Below are 19984 nucleotides of genomic sequence, written 5' to 3' on the forward strand. Positions count from 1 at the left end.
GTTTTATTTCAGTAAATTCGGGAACCAATGTAATTCATAAAATTTTTATTTATTTGAATCAAACTCAATCCAAATAAGTTTATAATTCAACCTAAACGGTCCATTTGGTCTCAAAACTTAACACCTATCACGTATATAATTAAAAGCTTTAAAGATATTTATGAACTATGATTTTTGGGTTCTCGGGTATTTATCGTTTGTTGACTACTTGGTTATTTTTTTTTAAATGTTTGGAGTACTCGATTTGTTTTCTTTGTGATTATGTATTGGAATGGTGTGTGAGAATCGTACGTAGTCATTTCAAATTTTCTTTTCGAAGTAAGCATGTAGGACTGAATTGGACACGATTGCTTATGATATGTTTGAACGGTTGGGATAAAAAAAATTTACGACTAATATCATGAAACCATGATTTACGGTCTCTCTATGATAAAACGGGTCTATTAGAAAATGATAAATGATCATGATTTCTTGCATCATTAGAATATGACGTATGAAAAATTACATCTTTAAGTAAGTCCTTAAGGAATGAATAAATTAGACAGTACATCGAGTAAGAGAAGTTATGAATATGATACGAATTTAGATCGTCTTTACTACACCGGGTGCTAAAACTTATAATTAGTATCACGTGGTTGTCATGTGGGGACAGGTGGGGGACCTGTCAACTCATCGTGATTGAAAAGGGTCCATATGATGTTGCCGAGAGATGGAGTAGTAACTCCCAATGATTTACTATTTAGTGTGGAGACTATTCGAAATATATTGACAAGGATTAATAGGGGTCCACATTCGTACCTAGCTTGACTAGAAGTTGATATTGATAGGATAATACTTCGAGATTGATTATGTTAGAGGTATCATGTGTGAAAATAGATTCGGTGTGTGATGTTCCACATTGGTTGGGGAGGAAAACAAACCACCATTTATAAGGGTGTGGAAACCTTCCCTTAATAGATGTGTTTTAAAGCCTTATGGGTAAGCACGAAAGAGAAAGCCCAAAGAGGACAATATCTGCTAGCGATGGATCTGGGGCGTTACAAATGGTATCAGAGCTAAACATCGTACGTTGTGCCAACCTTCTCGCTATTCCCCGAAGGGGGGGGGGGGGGGTAGAGTCAAGGCGGTGTGCCAGTAAGGACTCTGGGTCCCAAAGGGGGTGGATTTGGGGGCGGTCCTGTTGAACACAACCTTCTATGGGAAACACTCGCACACGCGGTGTGCCAGTAAGGACGTTGGGTCCCAAAGGGGGTGGATTTGGGGGTGGTCCTGTTGAACACAACCCTCTATGGAAACACTCGCACACTTTATTAAGGCCCACCCAAAGGGGGTGGATTAGTAAGGACGCTGGGTCCCAACCGGGGTGGATTTGGGGGCGGTCCTACTTTATACTGGACCATAAGTAATCCATTCCGAAAATTTCTCAAACTTTTTTTTTTTTTCTGAAGTAACTAAAATCATTTGCCTAAATTTATTCCTAAAATCTCTACGTTATTTTCCTAAATTTATTCCTAAAATCCTAAATCATTTTCTTAACTTAAATATAGTTACTCATACATTGGTTGGACTTAACCATATTAACAGGTCCCACATCGATGGGAGGAAGGAAAGAGTGTCAGCGAGGACGCTGGCCCCAAATGGGGTGGAAGCCTTGAGGTGAAGCCCGAAAGAGAAAACCCAAAGAGGACAATATCTGTTAGCGGTGGATTTGGGCCGTTACACGGTGAATCAACGAAGACTCATATAGGGCGAGAACATGAGATACCCAAAAATAGAGGTTTCGAAATCCTATAAAAGCATGTATAACTAGAGAACCTAGTCTTTGTCCTCACGTAGCGTACGAGACATACACTACAAGTAGGTTACTTACTGAATATTTTTATACTTTGTAACAACAAACGACCTCTTCAATAATCACAACCTACCATCATATATTATAATTTTATTGTATGATTAAAACATTAATTATTTTTCAATCTTTAATAATATACACTAACTATATCTTCCAAGCCATGTGGAGTCCCCTTAAAATGCCTTTTATTTATTTTATTTTATCTCAAGGGAAATTAAGTCATCTTAATTTTGGATTTTACCAAGCTAATAAATAAAAAAATAAATAAATTTTTTTTCTTTTTCTCGTGATACAACCAACTGCGTTCTTAATCGTTAATAGAGTCCTGACAATTCGTGACATATTTCCTAACTTGACTCGATCGACTAATTCAAAATATTGTACTCGATCAAAATTAACTTCACGAACACGTCAAATAAACAAAATTCAAAATATATGGAATAAATAAATAATAAGTAACTTTATTCTTTTTTTTTTTTAATACCTATACCAACTACTTTGAATAATAAATAATTAATGATTTTAGCTTTTAATTTTTTTTTATTATAATTATTGTTTTTTTTTTAATATATTTATTATAAAATAAATTCGTGGAGCATAGGCTGCCATTTAGCAAAATAATTGAGATGATGAGGCGGCTACGCAAGTTTTTATTTATTTATTTATTTATTTTTATTATTATTTTAATAATTAAAAATATTAAATTTAAATATTTAAAAGTATGAAAGCTAAAATACACCGATTAAAAAAAAAGAGGTTAAATTAATAAAAATATCTATAAATTCTGTATTTTATCTTAAAAAAATACCTCTAATTTTTTACTAATTTACTTTTAATATATATATATATATATATATATATATATATATATATATATATATATATATATTACTTTTAATAGTGTTTCAAAAATATTCTTGAACTTTAAAATTTTTTATTAGTAATCTCCAACTTTTTAAACTGTCTATTACACCTCATAAATAATTTTTAAAAAATTAATATTCATGAGTATTTTTGAAACGGGTACTAATGATTTCTGTCAGTAATTATATTTTTAATTTTTTTAAAGATGTTTAAAAGTATTTTTGAAATTTTTAAAAAGTTTAAGGTAGCATTTGTTGGAGGATGAAAGTCCCAAATCTGCTAATTTAGGGAATGATCATTGGTTTATAAACAAACAATACTCTTGTCCATTGATACGAGGCCTTTTGGAGAAGCCCAAATCAAAGTCATGAGAGCTTATCCTCAAAGTGGACAATATCATACCATTGGAGAGAGTTGTGTTCGTCTAATATGGTATCAGAGCCATGCCCTAAACTTAGTCGTGCCAATAGATTGGTAAATTCTCAAATGTCGAACAAAGGATTCCAAAAAAAAAAAATGAAGTCAAGTCTCCTTGAAGCTACGAAGGTAGTAAAAAATGACTAAGACTCCTTGGAGTCGAGTCTCGATTAAGGGGAAGTGTTGGATGATGAAAGTCCCACAACCGCTAATTTAGGAAATGATGATGGGTTTATAAACAAAGAATACTCTTCTCATTGGTATGAGGTCTAGCCTCCTTAAAGGTACGAAGGCAGTAAAAAAGGACTAAGACTCCAAAGGAGTCGAGCCTCGATTAAGGGGAGGTGTGCTTTGTTCGAGGGGAGGTCAAAAATGACTAAGACTCCTTGGAGTCGAGCCTCGATCAAGGGGAGGTGTTGGATTTTAAATTGAAATTGATGTCATGGCATAGGTAGACTTGAATTTTAAAAGACAAAATCAGACTTTCATTAAAGATAGATCGATGACACCAGTTTAAGCTAATTAGGTAAGTGGTCTTACTATCGGCTCGATTGAAAGACTTGTTTTATGTATGACAACACGTGCCCAATGACCCTTGCATGTGTCATTTATGCTTTATGTTATATGATGATGTGATGATGTTATATAATGATGTGTGATATGATGATGTTATATAATGATGTGTGATATGATTATGTTATATGGTGACGTGACGACGTTAAATGATGATGTGATTATGTTATATGGTGACATGATGACGTTAAATGATGATGTGATGATGTTATATGATGACCTAGTGACGTTAAATGATGATGTGATGATGTACACGATGTTGACATGATGATGATGCATGATAACAAGATGATGTAAGACATATGATGATGTTTCATATTAGGATGATGGGCATGTATTAAATGTCACGATGCACTATGACAACGGGTTTTTAAAGACACAACCCTAGTTAATGTTAATGATGATAAATGTATGAACGTCAATGCGTGCACGTTACTTAAAGTAATGCGTGAAAGATGTATAGGGTTGTGTCATAAAAATGATTTAAAGATGAAAACTACCGGGACCTCAAGCATTTTGTGTGTTCATGTACATCGAGAAACCTTCTCATTTATGATCATGAGTACAGATGCGTACACTATGATGATGATTATGTCACTCATGACACTCGGGGTCGGGTCTGTTGACCTTAAAATTTTAATTTTTTTTAAATGAATTAAATAGTAAAGAAACAATGGGAATCACCCTTAGAGCTGGCCACATCTCTATATATGGTGTAGAATTGGAGCTTGAAGTTTATGTGCACTAAGACTATCAATGGCTTCCTTAACCATTCATTCTTCCACCACCGTCTTCCCCGCCCACCCTACTCCCATTGCCACCCTCTCCTTCTCCGAGAGCGACCAAATCAAGCCATGGACTCACTCCCCCACCGTCTATGTCTACCGATCCCCCGCTGTCGCCACCTCCGCCGTCGTCGAGTCCTTGAGAAACTCCCTCTCCCAAATGCTCGTCCCTTACTACCCTCTTGCTGGCCGCCTCCACTGGATCGGTGGAGGCCGTCTTGAGCTTCATTGCTGCAGCGCCGGAGCTCAGCTCATTGAAGCCTCCTCTACCGCCACGCTCGACGATTATGGCGATTTCTCTCCCACTGATGCTCTTCGAGAGCTCGCTCCGAAAGTCGATTATAGTACTCCCATTGAGGAGCTGCCGGTGTTTTTTATTCAAGTGACAAGATTTAGCTGCGGCGGGATCGTGATCGGTACCGGCCTTTCTCACATTCTTGTCGATGGGGTCTCGGCGATTACGTTTATCAACTCGTGGGCGAGCATTGCACGGAAGGAGAAGACGGTGGAGAGTATTGTCCAGCCATTTCATGACCGGAGCGTTCTGCAACCGCAGAAGCCATTGCGGGCGCCGAGGTTCGACCACCGTGAATACGACAACCCGCCATTTCTTTTAGGTTGCTCGGATGCCAAAGTATATATATTAAATTCATAATTGTTGAATTTCGACCCACGATAGAAATATGTCGAAACAAGTAAAAGAATTAAAAGAAAAACTCGAGGGAAGAGAGCTCTTATAAGCACTTAGCTTTTCAATTCTCTTTTATTATACTGCAAATAGTATGCATATGAGTATTTACAGTGGAGAAAACACTGACTAGTTTCCTAAACTTTATTATCGAACCCTAACTTATTCCACGGATAAATTATTATAGATTTTGAACTTTAGTAAACAGTTTAAGCTAATACGTTATGATATTCCCAACAGGAAGAGCGAAAGAAAGAATCCACCGTCACGTTGCTAAAACTTTCCAAAGAACAAGTCGAAAAACTCAAAAAGAGAGCAAATTCTAACACAGTCACTCGACTCGACGAGGTACCATCACGACCATACACTCGATACGAGTCAGTTGCAGGCCATATGTGGGTATGTGCATGCAAGGCCCGTAACACCAACGACAACTCTCAACCGACGATGGTCCGTGTCGCCGTGGACGTACGACGACGACTTCGAACACCAATTCCCAACAACTTCATCGGAAACTCAACCCTAGTAGCCGTGACACCAAAGTGTCAATTCAACGATCTAATATCTCAACCGTTGAGCTACGCCGCAAGAAAGATTCGAGAAGGAACATGGAAGGAAGATCACGGACGAGTACGCGAGGTCGGCACTCGACTTTCTAGCAAGTCAAGAGGACATCAGCTGGGTTAGAACCTCGTACCACACAAAAGTTAAGGTTGAAGCTCCATTTTGGGGCAACCCCAATTTGTCTTTGGGAAGTTGGATGTCGCTGCCGTTGTATGAGGCGGACTTCGGCTGGGGGCCGCCGTGTTATGTTGGACCGGCGACATTGAATGCCGACGGGAAGTCGTTCATCATGCCGGCGCCGGACAACGACGGAGGGTTAGTTATAGCCGTACGGCTGCAGAAGAAGCACATGGATGATTTTAAGAGATTATTTTATGAAGATTGAGAGATTTTATTGTCGTTAATGAAATAAATTAAAACGAATTATTACGTCATTATTGTATTATCATGGGTTGTTTTTTATTTTTTGTTTTTGTTAATGCAATAATAATGGATTGTTATAGTCACTTTTTGCATCAATTTATGACGTCATTTTATTATTGAAAAATTATGGCGGCTTAGGTGGTTAAACATCGAAAGTGAGCGTTAAGAGCCACGAACATCCACGTCGATTTGATATTATCCACTTTGAATGTAAACTCTCGGGTTCTCTATTTCTTTTTGAACGCGTAGTGCGCAAGCCCACCAATCGCAGATATTGTTCGATTTAGCTTGTTACGTATCGTCGTTAACCTCACAGGTTTAAAACGTGTCTAATAGGGAGAAGTTTCCACACCCTTATAAAAAATATTTCGTTCTTCTCTTCGACCAACATGGGATCTCACAATCCACCATATTAGGGGGTCAACGTTCTTGCTGGCATACCACCCAGTATCTGGCTATGATATCATTTGTAACCGTCCAAGCCCATGGCATATATTGTCCGCTTTAGCCTACTACGTATCCTTATCAGTCTCACGATTTTAAAATGCATCTACTAGGGAGAGATTTTCACACTCTTATAAGAAATGTTTCGTTCTCCTCTCCAACTAATATGGGATCTCATAGCAATAGCTAACGATCATGCATGTCACTGCAAATTTTTTCTTTATGAGTTGCTAGGTCCAATCGATTTGATCTCGTTTTTGTCTGACCGATCCTATTCAATTCCATCCGTTCGATTTGGTTCTATCATCTCGATTAAATTTTTTTTTTATAGTTCCTTTTTGTTGGTTTGATCTCGTTTGTGTCTTACTGATCCTATTCAATTCCATCCGTTCGATTTGGTTCTACCATCTCGATTCGATTTTTTTTACTCTCGATCGTAATCATCAAAGTAATTCATTTCAAAACTTTTTCTTAGGTTGATTAACGTTTTGAAGCTCTTGTATATTTTGGATCTAAAAGTCTTATTATTCAACCGGTTATATCGAATTTTCGACAGTTTCATATAATAATTCTTACATTTTGTCCATTAAAATTATTTGAGTAATTCAAATTTATCAAATTATTTATTATCTTAGAAGAGCTAATAATGCCTTTTCTTTATTTTATTTTCTAAGCCATCTTAATTTTGGATTTTTCCAAGCTAATAAATCAAAAATTAAATTAAATAATAACCTTTCAACAACTATGTTCTTAATTGGTCGATTATTTTTATTTAATTCTTATTTTCAAATCATTAATAAAATATTAACGTATCGTGGCATGCTCCTTGACACAATTAGATTTACCAAATCAAGTTATTACACTCGACCAGACTTTGTTAAAAACATGATATCATATATATATATATATATATATATATAATGATAAGGCAGGGACATATTTCACCGTAGCTAGTCGAGCCCAACATGAACTAAGCTCAATTTACACCGTTCATTAGATATTGTTATGGGATGGTCTAATTGGGGTAGCTATTCGTAAAAAGGTTGCCCAGGGAGTCCGAGTATATCTAGTGAGTCATACCGAGGAATATCTGAAGGTGGGTCATCCTATTTAGCTATCTCTACCGGAATATTCTCCGTGAGTTGGTCTATCTTCTAAAGGAGTCTCAGTGATCCTCTATATAACGTCGGTAATAACCCAAAATTTTGCAATAAAAAGAAATAGAGAAATAGATAAATGTCCCATATTGGTTAAGACGGTCATTCATGTTGCACATATACTATAACATAACTTCTTTGCACGTATCAATTCATATTATGCACAATCATACAGTATCGTATATCATAACAGTCACATAACATAACCCGAGTAGACCTTCAACATATTACATCATAACCTATTACATCGCAATATATCATATCATAAACATATCAATTTATCACATCTAGCATAACACTCACGGAACATCTCATTTTATAACAATTTACATATACGAGCATAAGACACGTGCCACCAATCAGCACACAATTATAACCAAACAGTGGGAGCACTTACTTGGTTGGTCAAGGCCGAAGCTACTACGACCCCCCTTAATGCTATTTAACGGAGTCCAACATCATAAATTAGAATTCTACGGTAGAAATTAGCTTACCTAGTTTTACATAAAAATAATTTAAACTTACCCCTACGAGAGGGTCCAATGCCTTGATAGAATATTGATGGATCGATATTCAGGATGTCTCGATACTATGAACGACACATGGGTCTATTCTCAATAAACATGTTTGAGTGTGCTACGATGGCCAATGATATCTTGAAACTTGGGGTGGCATCATGACATGAAGATCATGCTACTAGGAACCAAGATGAGAATATGAAATACGATGTTGTTTGACTAAAACAATGCAACCATTATCCAAACTAAAGAATTTGATTTGACTATATCAATTTAGGTAGCGTTCAGCTACAACTATAAATATCAAACTTCAAAGTATTCACGAGCAAAGTAAGTTTGTTGAAACTATCTATCAAAGGGTGTTCTAAAATGAGCTGTGGAGAAGTGTTTCCTTCCGATCTAGTTCCAATTAAGGATGTTAATGACAAAAAAGTGCAAGCCGGAAGGTTTGCAGTGGAAGTGTATAACAGGATTCCTGGACATCATTTCGTTTATAACAGGATTCCGAGATTATAAGTAATGCAAGATAACTAAGACGGAGAAATTTGCCTCCAATTTATCATGAGCATACAAGTAAAATATTTATTATACAAACACATTGTTAGTTAAGGAAGACGTGACACTCGAGTAAAAGAGGAGCACATGAATGAACCAGGATAACATCTGAATCACCGTGATTCTAATAATGTTTGAATAAATAAAAATAATATTAACAAAATTCACCCTTATAGAAAATGTTTCGTTTCCCTGTTCGACCGATGTGGGATCTCACAATCCACCCCGGGTTCAACCTTGAGTTATAGTACGATGTATGACATACTTGACATACTTGATGCACTTAATGACATTATGATGAGTATGTTGTGTTTGCATGACGTTTATCTTAATATGTTGATGTTTTCATATTAAGCATGATATATCATGATGAGTGTCATATTGCATCATATCGATAGATCGACCTAGAACTCAACCATAAGAGTAAAAAAATGATATTAATATAAATATCTAACGAGCATGTGTTACTAAGTGTAACAAAGAGATGAGACTAGAGTTGTGTCAGAAGAGATGCTAAGATGAGAATTAGAGGGATCTTATGCATGTTGTGTGAACATAAGCATAAGGACACTTCCCCTTTATGATGATGAGTGCAGACGCGCATAATATGATGATGAGGGTGTTGCTGGGGAACATGACACTAGGGGTTCCGCTAACCTCTAGACGTCGCTACAGATAGCTAGCTTGACCAGAGAGGGTCCAGGTAGTGTGTGAGCCGCCTGGGGATTCACGCTCGCACGTGTGGGTCGTGTGTAAGGAAGTACCACACATCCATAGTAGTACGGACTGGAGGCCACCCCTACTATGAGATGAGAAAGAGATAGGTCCCTAGAGCATATTTGCATGTGTTTGCATTTAGCGTTGCCCCTATAGTGGAGTCACTTACTGAGTATTCTTCGAAATACTCAGGTCGTGTGCCACATCATTTTTCAGGTAAAGACAAGACACCCATGTACGGATGACAACTGCATCACAAGCAGCAACCATGACACGTGCATGGGTAGATGTATATTTAAATTCTAGTCTTAGGTTAGAATATGTTGTCTTGCATTTCACCATTTTAAATTATTTTGTATTTATTTTTATTTTTTAATTTCAGTATTTCGTTTGAAACACGAAAGACCACCGATGAAATTATTTAACTGTTTCTAACATTTATGCTAGAGATGATATTTCTACAAAATGTCTGTACTACTAGTTCTTTGACGAAAACAGTGCAACCATTATCCAAACTAAAGAATTTGATTCGAAGCTATCTCTTCATAGATGAAGGCTCGATTAGTCTTTGTTGTAAGACTTTGCAATATCAATTTGAGTAGCGTTCAGCCACAACTATATATATCGAACTCTAAATTATTCATGAACAAAGTAAGTCGGATGAAACTATCTATCAAAAGTGTTTCAAAATGAGTAGTGAAATAGTGAAATAGTGTTGCCTTCAGATCTAGTTCCAATTAAGGATGTCAATGACGAACACGTGCAAGATGCTGGAAGGTCTGCCGTGGAAGCGAATAACGAGTGGGGTGGACATTGTTTCGTTTACAAGCGTGTGGTGAATGGTCGGTCCGAACCCATTATAGAGTTTAAGCCCAAATTTTATATTACAGTGATAGAAGTTATAAATGACGATGGAATTCCTTGGTCATATATTGCAAAGGTGCAGCACTTTGGGCTTCACAAGAGAGCGCCATTTGTCTTGTCCTTTAAACCCTCTTTATATATACGGAGGGCGTTACATTCTCTTAACTATGAAAATGACATAGCCCACAATAAAATAATCGTGTAACTATATATATATATTGGATATCTTTATTATCTTCTATGTGGCTTTCGAATCCTTTGCTTTATCTTTTTCCTTTCAACACTCTAATTCATATGATCACCATCAAACTTTCTTCCTCCAGTTATCTTCTTTACAAAAGTCAACTTCCCCCTCTTTTGAGAGTCAAAACATGTTGGGCTATGTTGATAGAACTATGGTTCCACCACCTCGCTTTGAACCAAAAACCTCATCAACACTCAACCCAAATATTTGGCGTGGAAAGCAGCCGACCAACGACTTCTTTATCCCTGCTCTACTCTCTTAGGAATCGATGTGGGATCTCACAATCTACCCCCTTGGGAGTCGAGCGTCCTCATAGGCACATCGCCCAGTGACTCGCTCTAATACCATTTGTAACAGCCCAAACTCACTGCTGGTAGATACTATCCATTTTGACTCATTACATTTTGACTCATTACATTTCATTCAATTTTAAAAAATGTCTTCTCGACAAAGGTTTTCACACCTTTATAAAGAATTCTCCGTCTTCTCTCAAACCAATGTGGGATCTCACATAAACACATTTAAGTTATATATTCAAAGGGCTAATAAAAATTAAATTATGATTAAAATTTTTAATAATAAAGTAAGTTTGAATATTTAAAATTACAAAAATTAAAACAAAAGATTGATATAGGTTAGGTAAGCGAATTAAAAGGTAATAAAGATGACAGTGCAGGACATGGGTAGACATTGATGGAGACGCCACTAATTTTGGCCAGACAGGATCGCTGGGCTAAAGGTAAAAAAAAAAAAAAAAAAAAAAAGAGTAATTTTTAAGGACCAGAAACGGTAAAGGTAAAAAAAACGTGGTATAAAAAAAAGTGGGTCCACGTGCGCATGCGCAATAAAAAAAAGCCACGTGCTACTTCTTTTTCAAGTAATGGTAAGACACTCTCTATATATATATTATTAATTATTAATTATATATTAATTATGTTAAGATTAAGACCAGTTGAATTATCTTTTATTTCTTATTTTAGAATCATGAATAAAACATTAATTAGACCTACCGAACGTCAAATAATTAAAATTAAAAATATATGCGTTTTTTCGTTAAAAATGTCGAATACGTACACAAAACCTGTTATATCGACCTCGTTAAATTATCAAATAAGCAAAATTCAAAATATATGGGATAAATAAATAATAAATTTTTATTTTTATTTTAGTTTCTTGAAAAAGTTGGAATACATTATAATTATTATACCAACCCCTTTCAATAATAAATAATAATTTTTAAAAAATTGTATAATATAATTATGAGCAAAATAATTGAGATCATAAATGTGCCACGTAAGTTTTGTAGTATTATTTTATTTTATTTTTATCTCCATATTTTAAAATATATAAATTTAATTAATATAATTACTATTATAAAATATATCCCGTGGAACGTCAAATTAATAAAAATAATTCTCGATTTTACCCTTTGTTTCAAAAAAAAATATCATTATAAGATCGGATATTATCTACGATTTTTATTTATATATATATTAATGGTAAAAAGAAAAATTAACATGTATTTTTTAAATATAGTTAAAATATTATTTTTAAAATTAAGAGTAAATAATTTTTATATTGAAAATTCAAAAATATTTAGAATATATTTTATTTGGGATAATATACCAATTTACTAATTTAATATTTTAAGTCTAAAATAAATTTAAATATTTAAAAATAAAATGGAAGCTAAGGGTAAAAAATTGATATGGGTAAGCGAATTAAATGGTAATAAAGGTGACAAAGAATTATTGATGGTCGGTGGAACATTATGGGGTGATTGCATTGACTCATTCTGTACCCGCCAGCCGATCCAGCCGATCAAAGTAGGAGTGTTGGTGGATTGGATAGGGTCGGGTTAAATTATTTTTTTTCGATTCAATTTTTTGAATCAAATTTACTCTAACCGTAAATTTCTTTGTTTGGATTGGTTCGAGTTGTTCGGGTTCGTAAAAACATCTATTTCTTTATTTTCAAACACCTCGCATATCGACCAAGTTAGGTTCAGGGGTATGTTTACGAGTCCGTCTGGTGGATTCATGTGTGCGTGTGTGAGTCATGTGTAGGGAAGTACTACACATCCAACCCGTTCATGACAATATTACAGTCCCATCATTATAGGTGTGTTATTGCGTTATTAACTCTGACTTACTGAGTATTTGTTAAAATACTCGAGCCACGTGCTACGGTTATATTTTTTAAATAAAGGTAAAACGTCCACCACGAATGACGTGAATGCTGGAATGACCATAGAAGTCAAAATAGAACAATAATATGCATTAAATTTCGAATTAAATGTGTTATTAAAGGCATACATGTAGTGATCGTTCTCTAGTCTAGAAAAACCCGTTAACCAATTCAATCTGAACTCGACCCAACCTAACTCAACTTAAACCATATGTATTTGGTTGGGATGGATAGGTTGAACAGGAGTTTCGAGCCATCGGGTTTTATGAACATCACCATCACAAAGAAAAGAACAATAAATACTTTTGTAATCGTGGTTGTTTTCTTCATATACAAATCAACGATAATTACATCGACGTGTTTAAGTCGTATCACATGCTCGTTAAACGTTGTTCGAGAGGGAAAGCATGGACTTGGTGGCATTTTAGGCACCTCAAACTTTTTTAGACTTCAAACACGCCACCACCTCATTAAGTCCTGTTCTAGTAGTTTATAAACGTGGCAAATGGTGAAGCCACAAAAAAAATTAAAAAAATAAATAATAATAATAATAATGTGTGGATATGGGCAGCCGTTGTACCATTGGGGCCCATGGAGCAAATAGGAGGAAATGGCTCGGTGACGGTTGCCATGAAACTCGAGCCATTAAAGATGCGTTCTCTAATAGCTCAAGCTTACTGGTAGCTGATATTTTGAAATGAATCTGATAGGGAGAGGTTTCTACGTCTTATAAAGAATGTTTTGTTCTCCTCCCGAACCGATGTGGGATTTCACAATTCACCTCCTTTTGAGCCCCAACATCCTTGTTGGCACTCATTCCTTTCTCCAACCAATGTGGGATGTCACAGATTGAGTTGATTACACAAGTAACCCGAATAGAGTTTGTGATGTCCCACATTGGTTGGGGAGGAGAGGAGAACACCTTTTATAAGGGAGAGGAAACCTTCCCCTAACAGACGCGTTTTAAAGCCTTGAGGGGAAAAGGAAGACAATATCTGCTAGCGGTGGATCTGGGTCGTTACAATTGATATTAGAGCTAGACACTGGACAATGTGTCAGCCTTCTCGCCCTTCCACCAAGTGGGGTAGACACGAGGTGGTGTGCCAGTAAGGACGCTGGGTCCAAAATGGGGGTGGATTTGGTGGGGGTCCTACATCGAATTGGAGAAAGGGAATGAGTGCCAGCGAGGACACCGGGCCCTGAAAAGGGGTGGATTGTGTGTCCCTCCTTGGTTGGGAGGAGAACAAAACACCATTTATAAGCAAGCAGATGCGTTTTAAAGCCTTGAGGGGAAAGGTGTGGGCCCTGAAAAGGGGTGGATTGTGTGTCCCTCCTTGGTTGGGAGGAGAACAAAACACCATTTATAAGCAATCCACTGGGAGATGCGTTTTAAAGCCTTGAGGGGAAATTGGGAGGGAAAGCTCAAAGAGGACAATATCGGCTACCATTGGATCTGGGTGGTTACAGAGTTCATAATCCAACCTAACCTTCTATTTTCGAGATGGGTATGTTGTCCGGTTTTTTTTTTTTTTATTATTTAAAAAAATTACAACTTGCCACATCTCTATATATGGTGTAGAATTGGAGCTTGAAGTTTATGTGCACTAAGACTATCAATGGCTTCCTTAACCATTCATTCTTCCACCACCGTCTTCCCCGCCCACCCTACTCCCATTGCCACCCTCTCCTTCTCCGAGAGCGACCAAATCAAGCCATGGACTCACTCCCCCACCGTCTATGTCTACCGATCCCCCGCTGTCGCCACCTCCGCCGTCGTCGAGTCCTTGAGAAACTCCCTCTCCCAAATGCTCGTCCCTTACTACCCTCTTGCTGGCCGCCTCCACTGGATCGGTGGAGGCCGTCTTGAGCTTCATTGCTGCAGCGCCGGAGCTCAGCTCATTGAAGCCTCCTCTACCGCCACGCTCGACGATTATGGCGATTTCTCTCCCACTGATGCTCTTCGAGAGCTCGCTCCGAAAGTCGATTATAGTACTCCCATTGAGGAGCTGCCGGTGTTTTTTATTCAAGTGACAAGATTTAGCTGCGGCGGGATCGTGATCGGTACCGGCCTTTCTCACATTCTTGTCGATGGGGTCTCGGCGATTACGTTTATCAACTCGTGGGCGAGCATTGCACGGAAGGAGAAGACGGTGGAGAGTATTGTCCAGCCATTTCATGACCGGAGCGTTCTGCAACCGCAGAAGCCATTGCGGGCGCCGAGGTTCGACCACCGTGAATACGACAACCCGCCATTTCTTTTAGGTTGCTCGGATGCTAAGGTATGTTTAACTAAAAAAGCTGATAAATTATTAGAGAATTTGAACTTTTTGTCTGTCACACATTGACTTATTAAGGGGTCAATCATGAGTTTATAAGTAATGAATACATACCAAAAGCAAAATCACGAGAGCTTATGTTCAAAGTGAACAATATCATACCATTGAGTAGAGTCGTGATTCGTAACATGGTATCAGAGTCATACCCTGGTTAAGCCATGTGATGTCCCACATTGATTGAGAGGAGAACAAACCACCATTTATAAGGGTGTGAAAACCTTCCCCGAGCAGACGCGTTTTAAAGCCTTGAGAGGAGGCCCGAAAGGGAAAGCCTAAAGAGGACAATATCTGCTAGCGGTGGATCTGGGCCGTTACAAATGGTATCAGAGCAGGCACCTCACGATGTGCCAGCCTTCTCGCTGTTCCCCGAAGGGGGGTAGACACGAGGCGTTGTGCCAGTAAGGACGCGGGGCCCCAAAGGGGGGGGGGGGTGGATTTAGGGGCGGTCCCACATCGATTGGAGGAAGGAAAGAGTTCCAGCGAGACCGCTGGGCTCCGAAGGGGGGGGGTGGATTGTGATGTCTGACATTGGTTGGAGAGGAGAACAAACCACCCTTTATAAGGGTGTGGAAACCTTTCCTTAGCAGACGCGTTTTAAAGCCCCTTGAGGGGAAGCCTGAAAGGGAAAGCCCAAAGAGGACAATATCTACTAGTGGTGGATCTGGGCCTTTACCAGTCATGTCAATAGAATACTCCAATGTCGAACATAGAAGTTGTAAGTCTCGAAGGTGCAGTCAAAAGTTGTACTTTGTTCGAGAGCTCCAGAGAAGAAGTCAAGTCTCGATTAAGGGGAGGTTGTCCTAGTCAAGCTCGATTAAGAGAGGCTATTCGAGAGATTCCAAAGAAGGAGTCAAACCTCGATTATCAGAATTCAAACACCCGTCACTTTTATTTCAATATATTAATACATTTCTATATTCCCAACAGGAGGAGCGAAAGAAAGAATCCATACCCACATTGCTGAAACTTTCCAAAGAACAAGTCGAAAAACTCAAAAAGAGAGCAAATTCGAACAAAGTCAACCAACTCGACGAGCTACCATTACGACCATACACTCGATATGAGTCTATTGCAGGCCATATGTGGGTATGTGCATGCAAGGCCCGTAGCACCGGCGACAACTCCCAACCAACAATGGTACGAGTCGCAGTCGATGTACGACGACGACTTGGAACACCAGTCCCCAACAACTTCACCGGCAACTCAACCCTAGTAGCCGTGACACCAAAGTGTCAATTCGGTGATCTAATATCTCAACCATTGAGCTACGCTGCAGGAAAGATTCGAGAAGGAACATGGAAGATCACGGACGAGTATGCGAGGTCGGCACTAGACTTCCTAGCAAGTCAAGAGGACATCAGCTGGGTTAGAACCTCGTACCACACAAAAGTTAAGGTTGAAGCTCCATTTTGGGGCAACCCCAATTTGTCTTTGGGAAGTTGGATGTCGCTGCCGTTGTATGAGGCGGACTTCGGCTGGGGGAAGCCGTGTTATGTGGGGCCGGCGACATTGAATGCCGACGGGAAGTCGTTCATCATGCCGGCGCCGGACAACGACGGTGGGTTGATTATAGCTATACGGCTGCAGAAGAAGCACATGGATGATTTCAAGAGACACTTTTATGAAGATCTGTGATTTGAATCAATTGGGAGATTTTATTTGTCGTGTGTCGATGTGTTTGAGGTTGTTTTTTGTTTTGTTTTTGTTTGAGAGTTTATTTTTAATTATTGATCATTAATATATTAATACTAGTGTTTTAAAAGTGCCACTTTTTTTCTATCACAATGATATGATATTGTCTCTTAGAACTCGTTTCTATTAGAAGAACACGACTCTCCACAATGGTATGATATTGTCCACTTTGAGTGTAAGCTCTCCGGACTATACCAATGGAGATATATGCCTTCGAGAGGCTTGACTTCTTTTCTTTTGGAGTCATTTGTTCCACATTTGAGAATTTACCAATCTATTGGCACAGTAAGGATTCAGATTTTTATTTATTTTAGATTTTATGCTGAGATTTTATTTTTGCTCCTTTACCCGCAAATTACTGCCTTAATGTAAAAGTCATAAACACCTTCTATATTTCTATATTAACTTTTTTTCTTCTTTGGAAACGACTTTTGCTCTCTAAACTCAAGGGTGTATGAGAGTACGGAAAATTGAGAGGGTTAGCCAGAAAAAACGTGCGGGGTGTTTCGCTGGGTTTTTCTTCGGTGAGTGGCCGAAGGGAGAATCGATTGAAGCTATCGGTGTAGAATACCGTTGCGCGTCTGTCGGAATAGGTGAGGGGTGTCGTCGCATCGTCGGAATCGGGGTTGTGACGTCGTCGTTGGCGGGTTTTCGCGAGATTTCGGGTAAGGAAGACGAAGGAAACGGGTCGGGTTTCACTTTTGGTCTCTGAACCAGCCCACGGAACGAACTCGGGCCCAGTGCGTTTTGGCCCAACACGGACGCGCGCTGCGGCCTTGGTCTCGACTCCGCACGCGTGCTCTCGGCTCGACTCCGTCAAAACCCGCGGCTCGGCTTGGCGGCTTAGTTGGTAGGCTCGGCAGCTCGGCTTGGTGACTCGGTATCACTATAATATATCGATTCCAAGGTTTTTGACCCTTCCGAAGCCGCTTCTGCCTTAGTTTTACCATCCGAGGTCAGTATGGTTCCTAAATGTTAAAGACAGATTAGGTCGGGGGTTTATTTTGATAAATAGCATGAGGATTATAGGGTATGTTATGGAAGGTTCTAAGTTTTTATGTGGTTATCATAGGACGTATTTAACCACTGGGATTAGCTCGTTGTGAGTGACTTCAACCAAGACCATCGAGGTAAGTGAGCTTACTGTTGGAGTTAGTTTACTACGTGTTGTATGATGATGCGTGCCCTGTGGCCCCTGCATGCACCATGTTTTATTATGTGATATAACTATATGATGTATGAATTATGTGACTGTTTATGCTATGAAACGTAATGAGTTATGTTGACTGTTGACTGTTTATGTTATGTGAAGTTATGAATGATATGTTAGTAATGTATACCATGAAAATGCTGATCGATGCCATGGATACACGTAGTATTATTGAGTCATGTCATGAGATGTTTATGCACTGGAATGTACTTTCATGATTTGTAATATGTCATGTAATGTACGTCATGTGAGATGCCATGTAATCTAAGAAACGTATATGCGATGTTAGCACTGCTTATGTAATGCCATGTTAGATATGTTAAGGGACCTCATGAATATATGTATGTCACGTGCATCAGAATTCTTCCCCTTTATGATACGAAAGAAAGAATTACGATATTTATGTTCGCCATGATATCATGCGGGCCCTTTTTCTGTTATGTGGTGTCCGGCAACGTGTAATACGTTGTGCCCGACCAAGCTAGGCCCAGGGGTATGTATATGAGCCTGCCTGGTGGGTCCATGTACGCGTACATGGGCCATGTATGAAGGAGTACCACACATCCAACTCTACCTGGAATAGAAAAGCGCCCAAGGCTATGAAAAGTTTATGAAAAGTTAGGTCCCGCTCATATGTTGCATGTGTTTGCATTCCTAATCCCAATAGTGGAGTGACTTACTGTGTATTTCATAAAATACTCAAGCCACGTGCTACCACATTTTTCAGGTAAAGGCAAAGCGTCAATGTACTGTTGACGGCGAAGCTTAGGACACCTTGGAAGTTGGAGATGGGATATTTTTAGGAGTTTACATTTATTCGACTGTTTTAAGTTATAGCCTTCAGTATTGCTCTATTTAGATTTATTTTTTAATTCGGTTATTGAAGGTTTATTTTCGTAGATAGGTTGTTTTGGATTTATAAATCTTTATAAAAGATTTTGTTTTGTTTCAAGGTTATTTATGATGAGTTTCCGCTTAATTAATGAGTTATGTATGCATGGGTGACGTCACTAATTAGATTAAAGAAAATTAGGGGCGTTACAGGCACGATTAAATTTAGGGCATGACTCTGATACCATGTTAAAAGAATACGACTCTCCACAATGATATGATATTGTCCAGTTTGAGCATAGGCTCTCCTGGCTTTGATTTGGGCTTTCGAAAAAGGTCTTATACCAATGAACAAAGTATTCTTTCATTATAAACTCATGATTATTCTCTAAACTAGTTGATGTGGAACTTTCATCATTCAATGGTTTCCTAAACTTTGGCTCATCGGTTGTGTATTCCAGTGCATCTTCTTGGCTTGATCGGATCGTTCGCGACTTGTTTCCTCCAGGATCGTCCCAATCTTTTTGATCACCTTCGTGCAGCATCGACGTTCCATGGGGTCATCTTCGTCTCACCCTCGACCTCTAATACAAGTTGTCCGTACAATGATGACTTACCTTTATATGAAAAAAAAAAATAGCACGTGGCTGAGTATTTAAAAATACCGAGTGAGTAGTTCGAGTGTTGGGTCAAGAAATATAAGCAATTATGGTAGGACCTATGTTTTCTTATAGACTCTACTTTCTGGTCCAAGCACGGGATGTGTAGACTAAACATTTGAACCAAAATTTTGAAGAAACGTTACGTGCATGCGTGATAGATTTTATAGGAAATTGAGACTCTAAGTTGCATTTCATGGAGTTTGCCTACAAACAACAACTTTCATGAAAAATGATATGGCACCGCTCTAAGCTTAAAGACAACTATCGATATGATACCCTTCGAGGCCTTATACGAAAAATGATGCAGGTCCCCGATGTGCTACGATCAGATAGGTGAATGGGAACTATTGGGATCAAAGTTAGTCTAAGCTACCAATGAAACCATGCAAAAGAACAAGGTG

The 19984-nt window shown here is 38.4% G+C and overlaps 1 protein-coding gene and 1 pseudogene across 1 annotated transcript; both read left to right on the plus strand.

Annotated features, from left to right (window-relative positions):
- The first annotated feature begins 4427 nt into the window (after nt 1-4427).
- LOC111804300 (hydroxycinnamoyl-CoA:piscidic acid hydroxycinnamoyltransferase-like) lies at nt 4428-6167 on the plus strand (annotated as a pseudogene).
- Nucleotides 6168-14439: 8272 nt separating this feature from the next.
- LOC111803298 (hydroxycinnamoyl-CoA:piscidic acid hydroxycinnamoyltransferase) lies at nt 14440-16950 on the plus strand. Its single transcript, XM_023687636.2, has 2 exons — nt 14440-15131; nt 16116-16950. The coding sequence occupies exons 1-2, from the start codon at nt 14469-14471 to the stop codon at nt 16821-16823; spliced, it is 1371 nt and encodes a 456-aa protein (XP_023543404.2). The 5' UTR covers nt 14440-14468; the 3' UTR covers nt 16824-16950.
- Nucleotides 16951-19984: the final 3034 nt, after the last annotated feature.

Source organism: Cucurbita pepo, chromosome 10 (assembly GCF_057944985.1).
Source record: "Cucurbita pepo subsp. pepo isolate OVF chromosome 10, ASM5794498v1, whole genome shotgun sequence".
Taxonomy (NCBI): domain Eukaryota; kingdom Viridiplantae; phylum Streptophyta; class Magnoliopsida; order Cucurbitales; family Cucurbitaceae; genus Cucurbita; species Cucurbita pepo.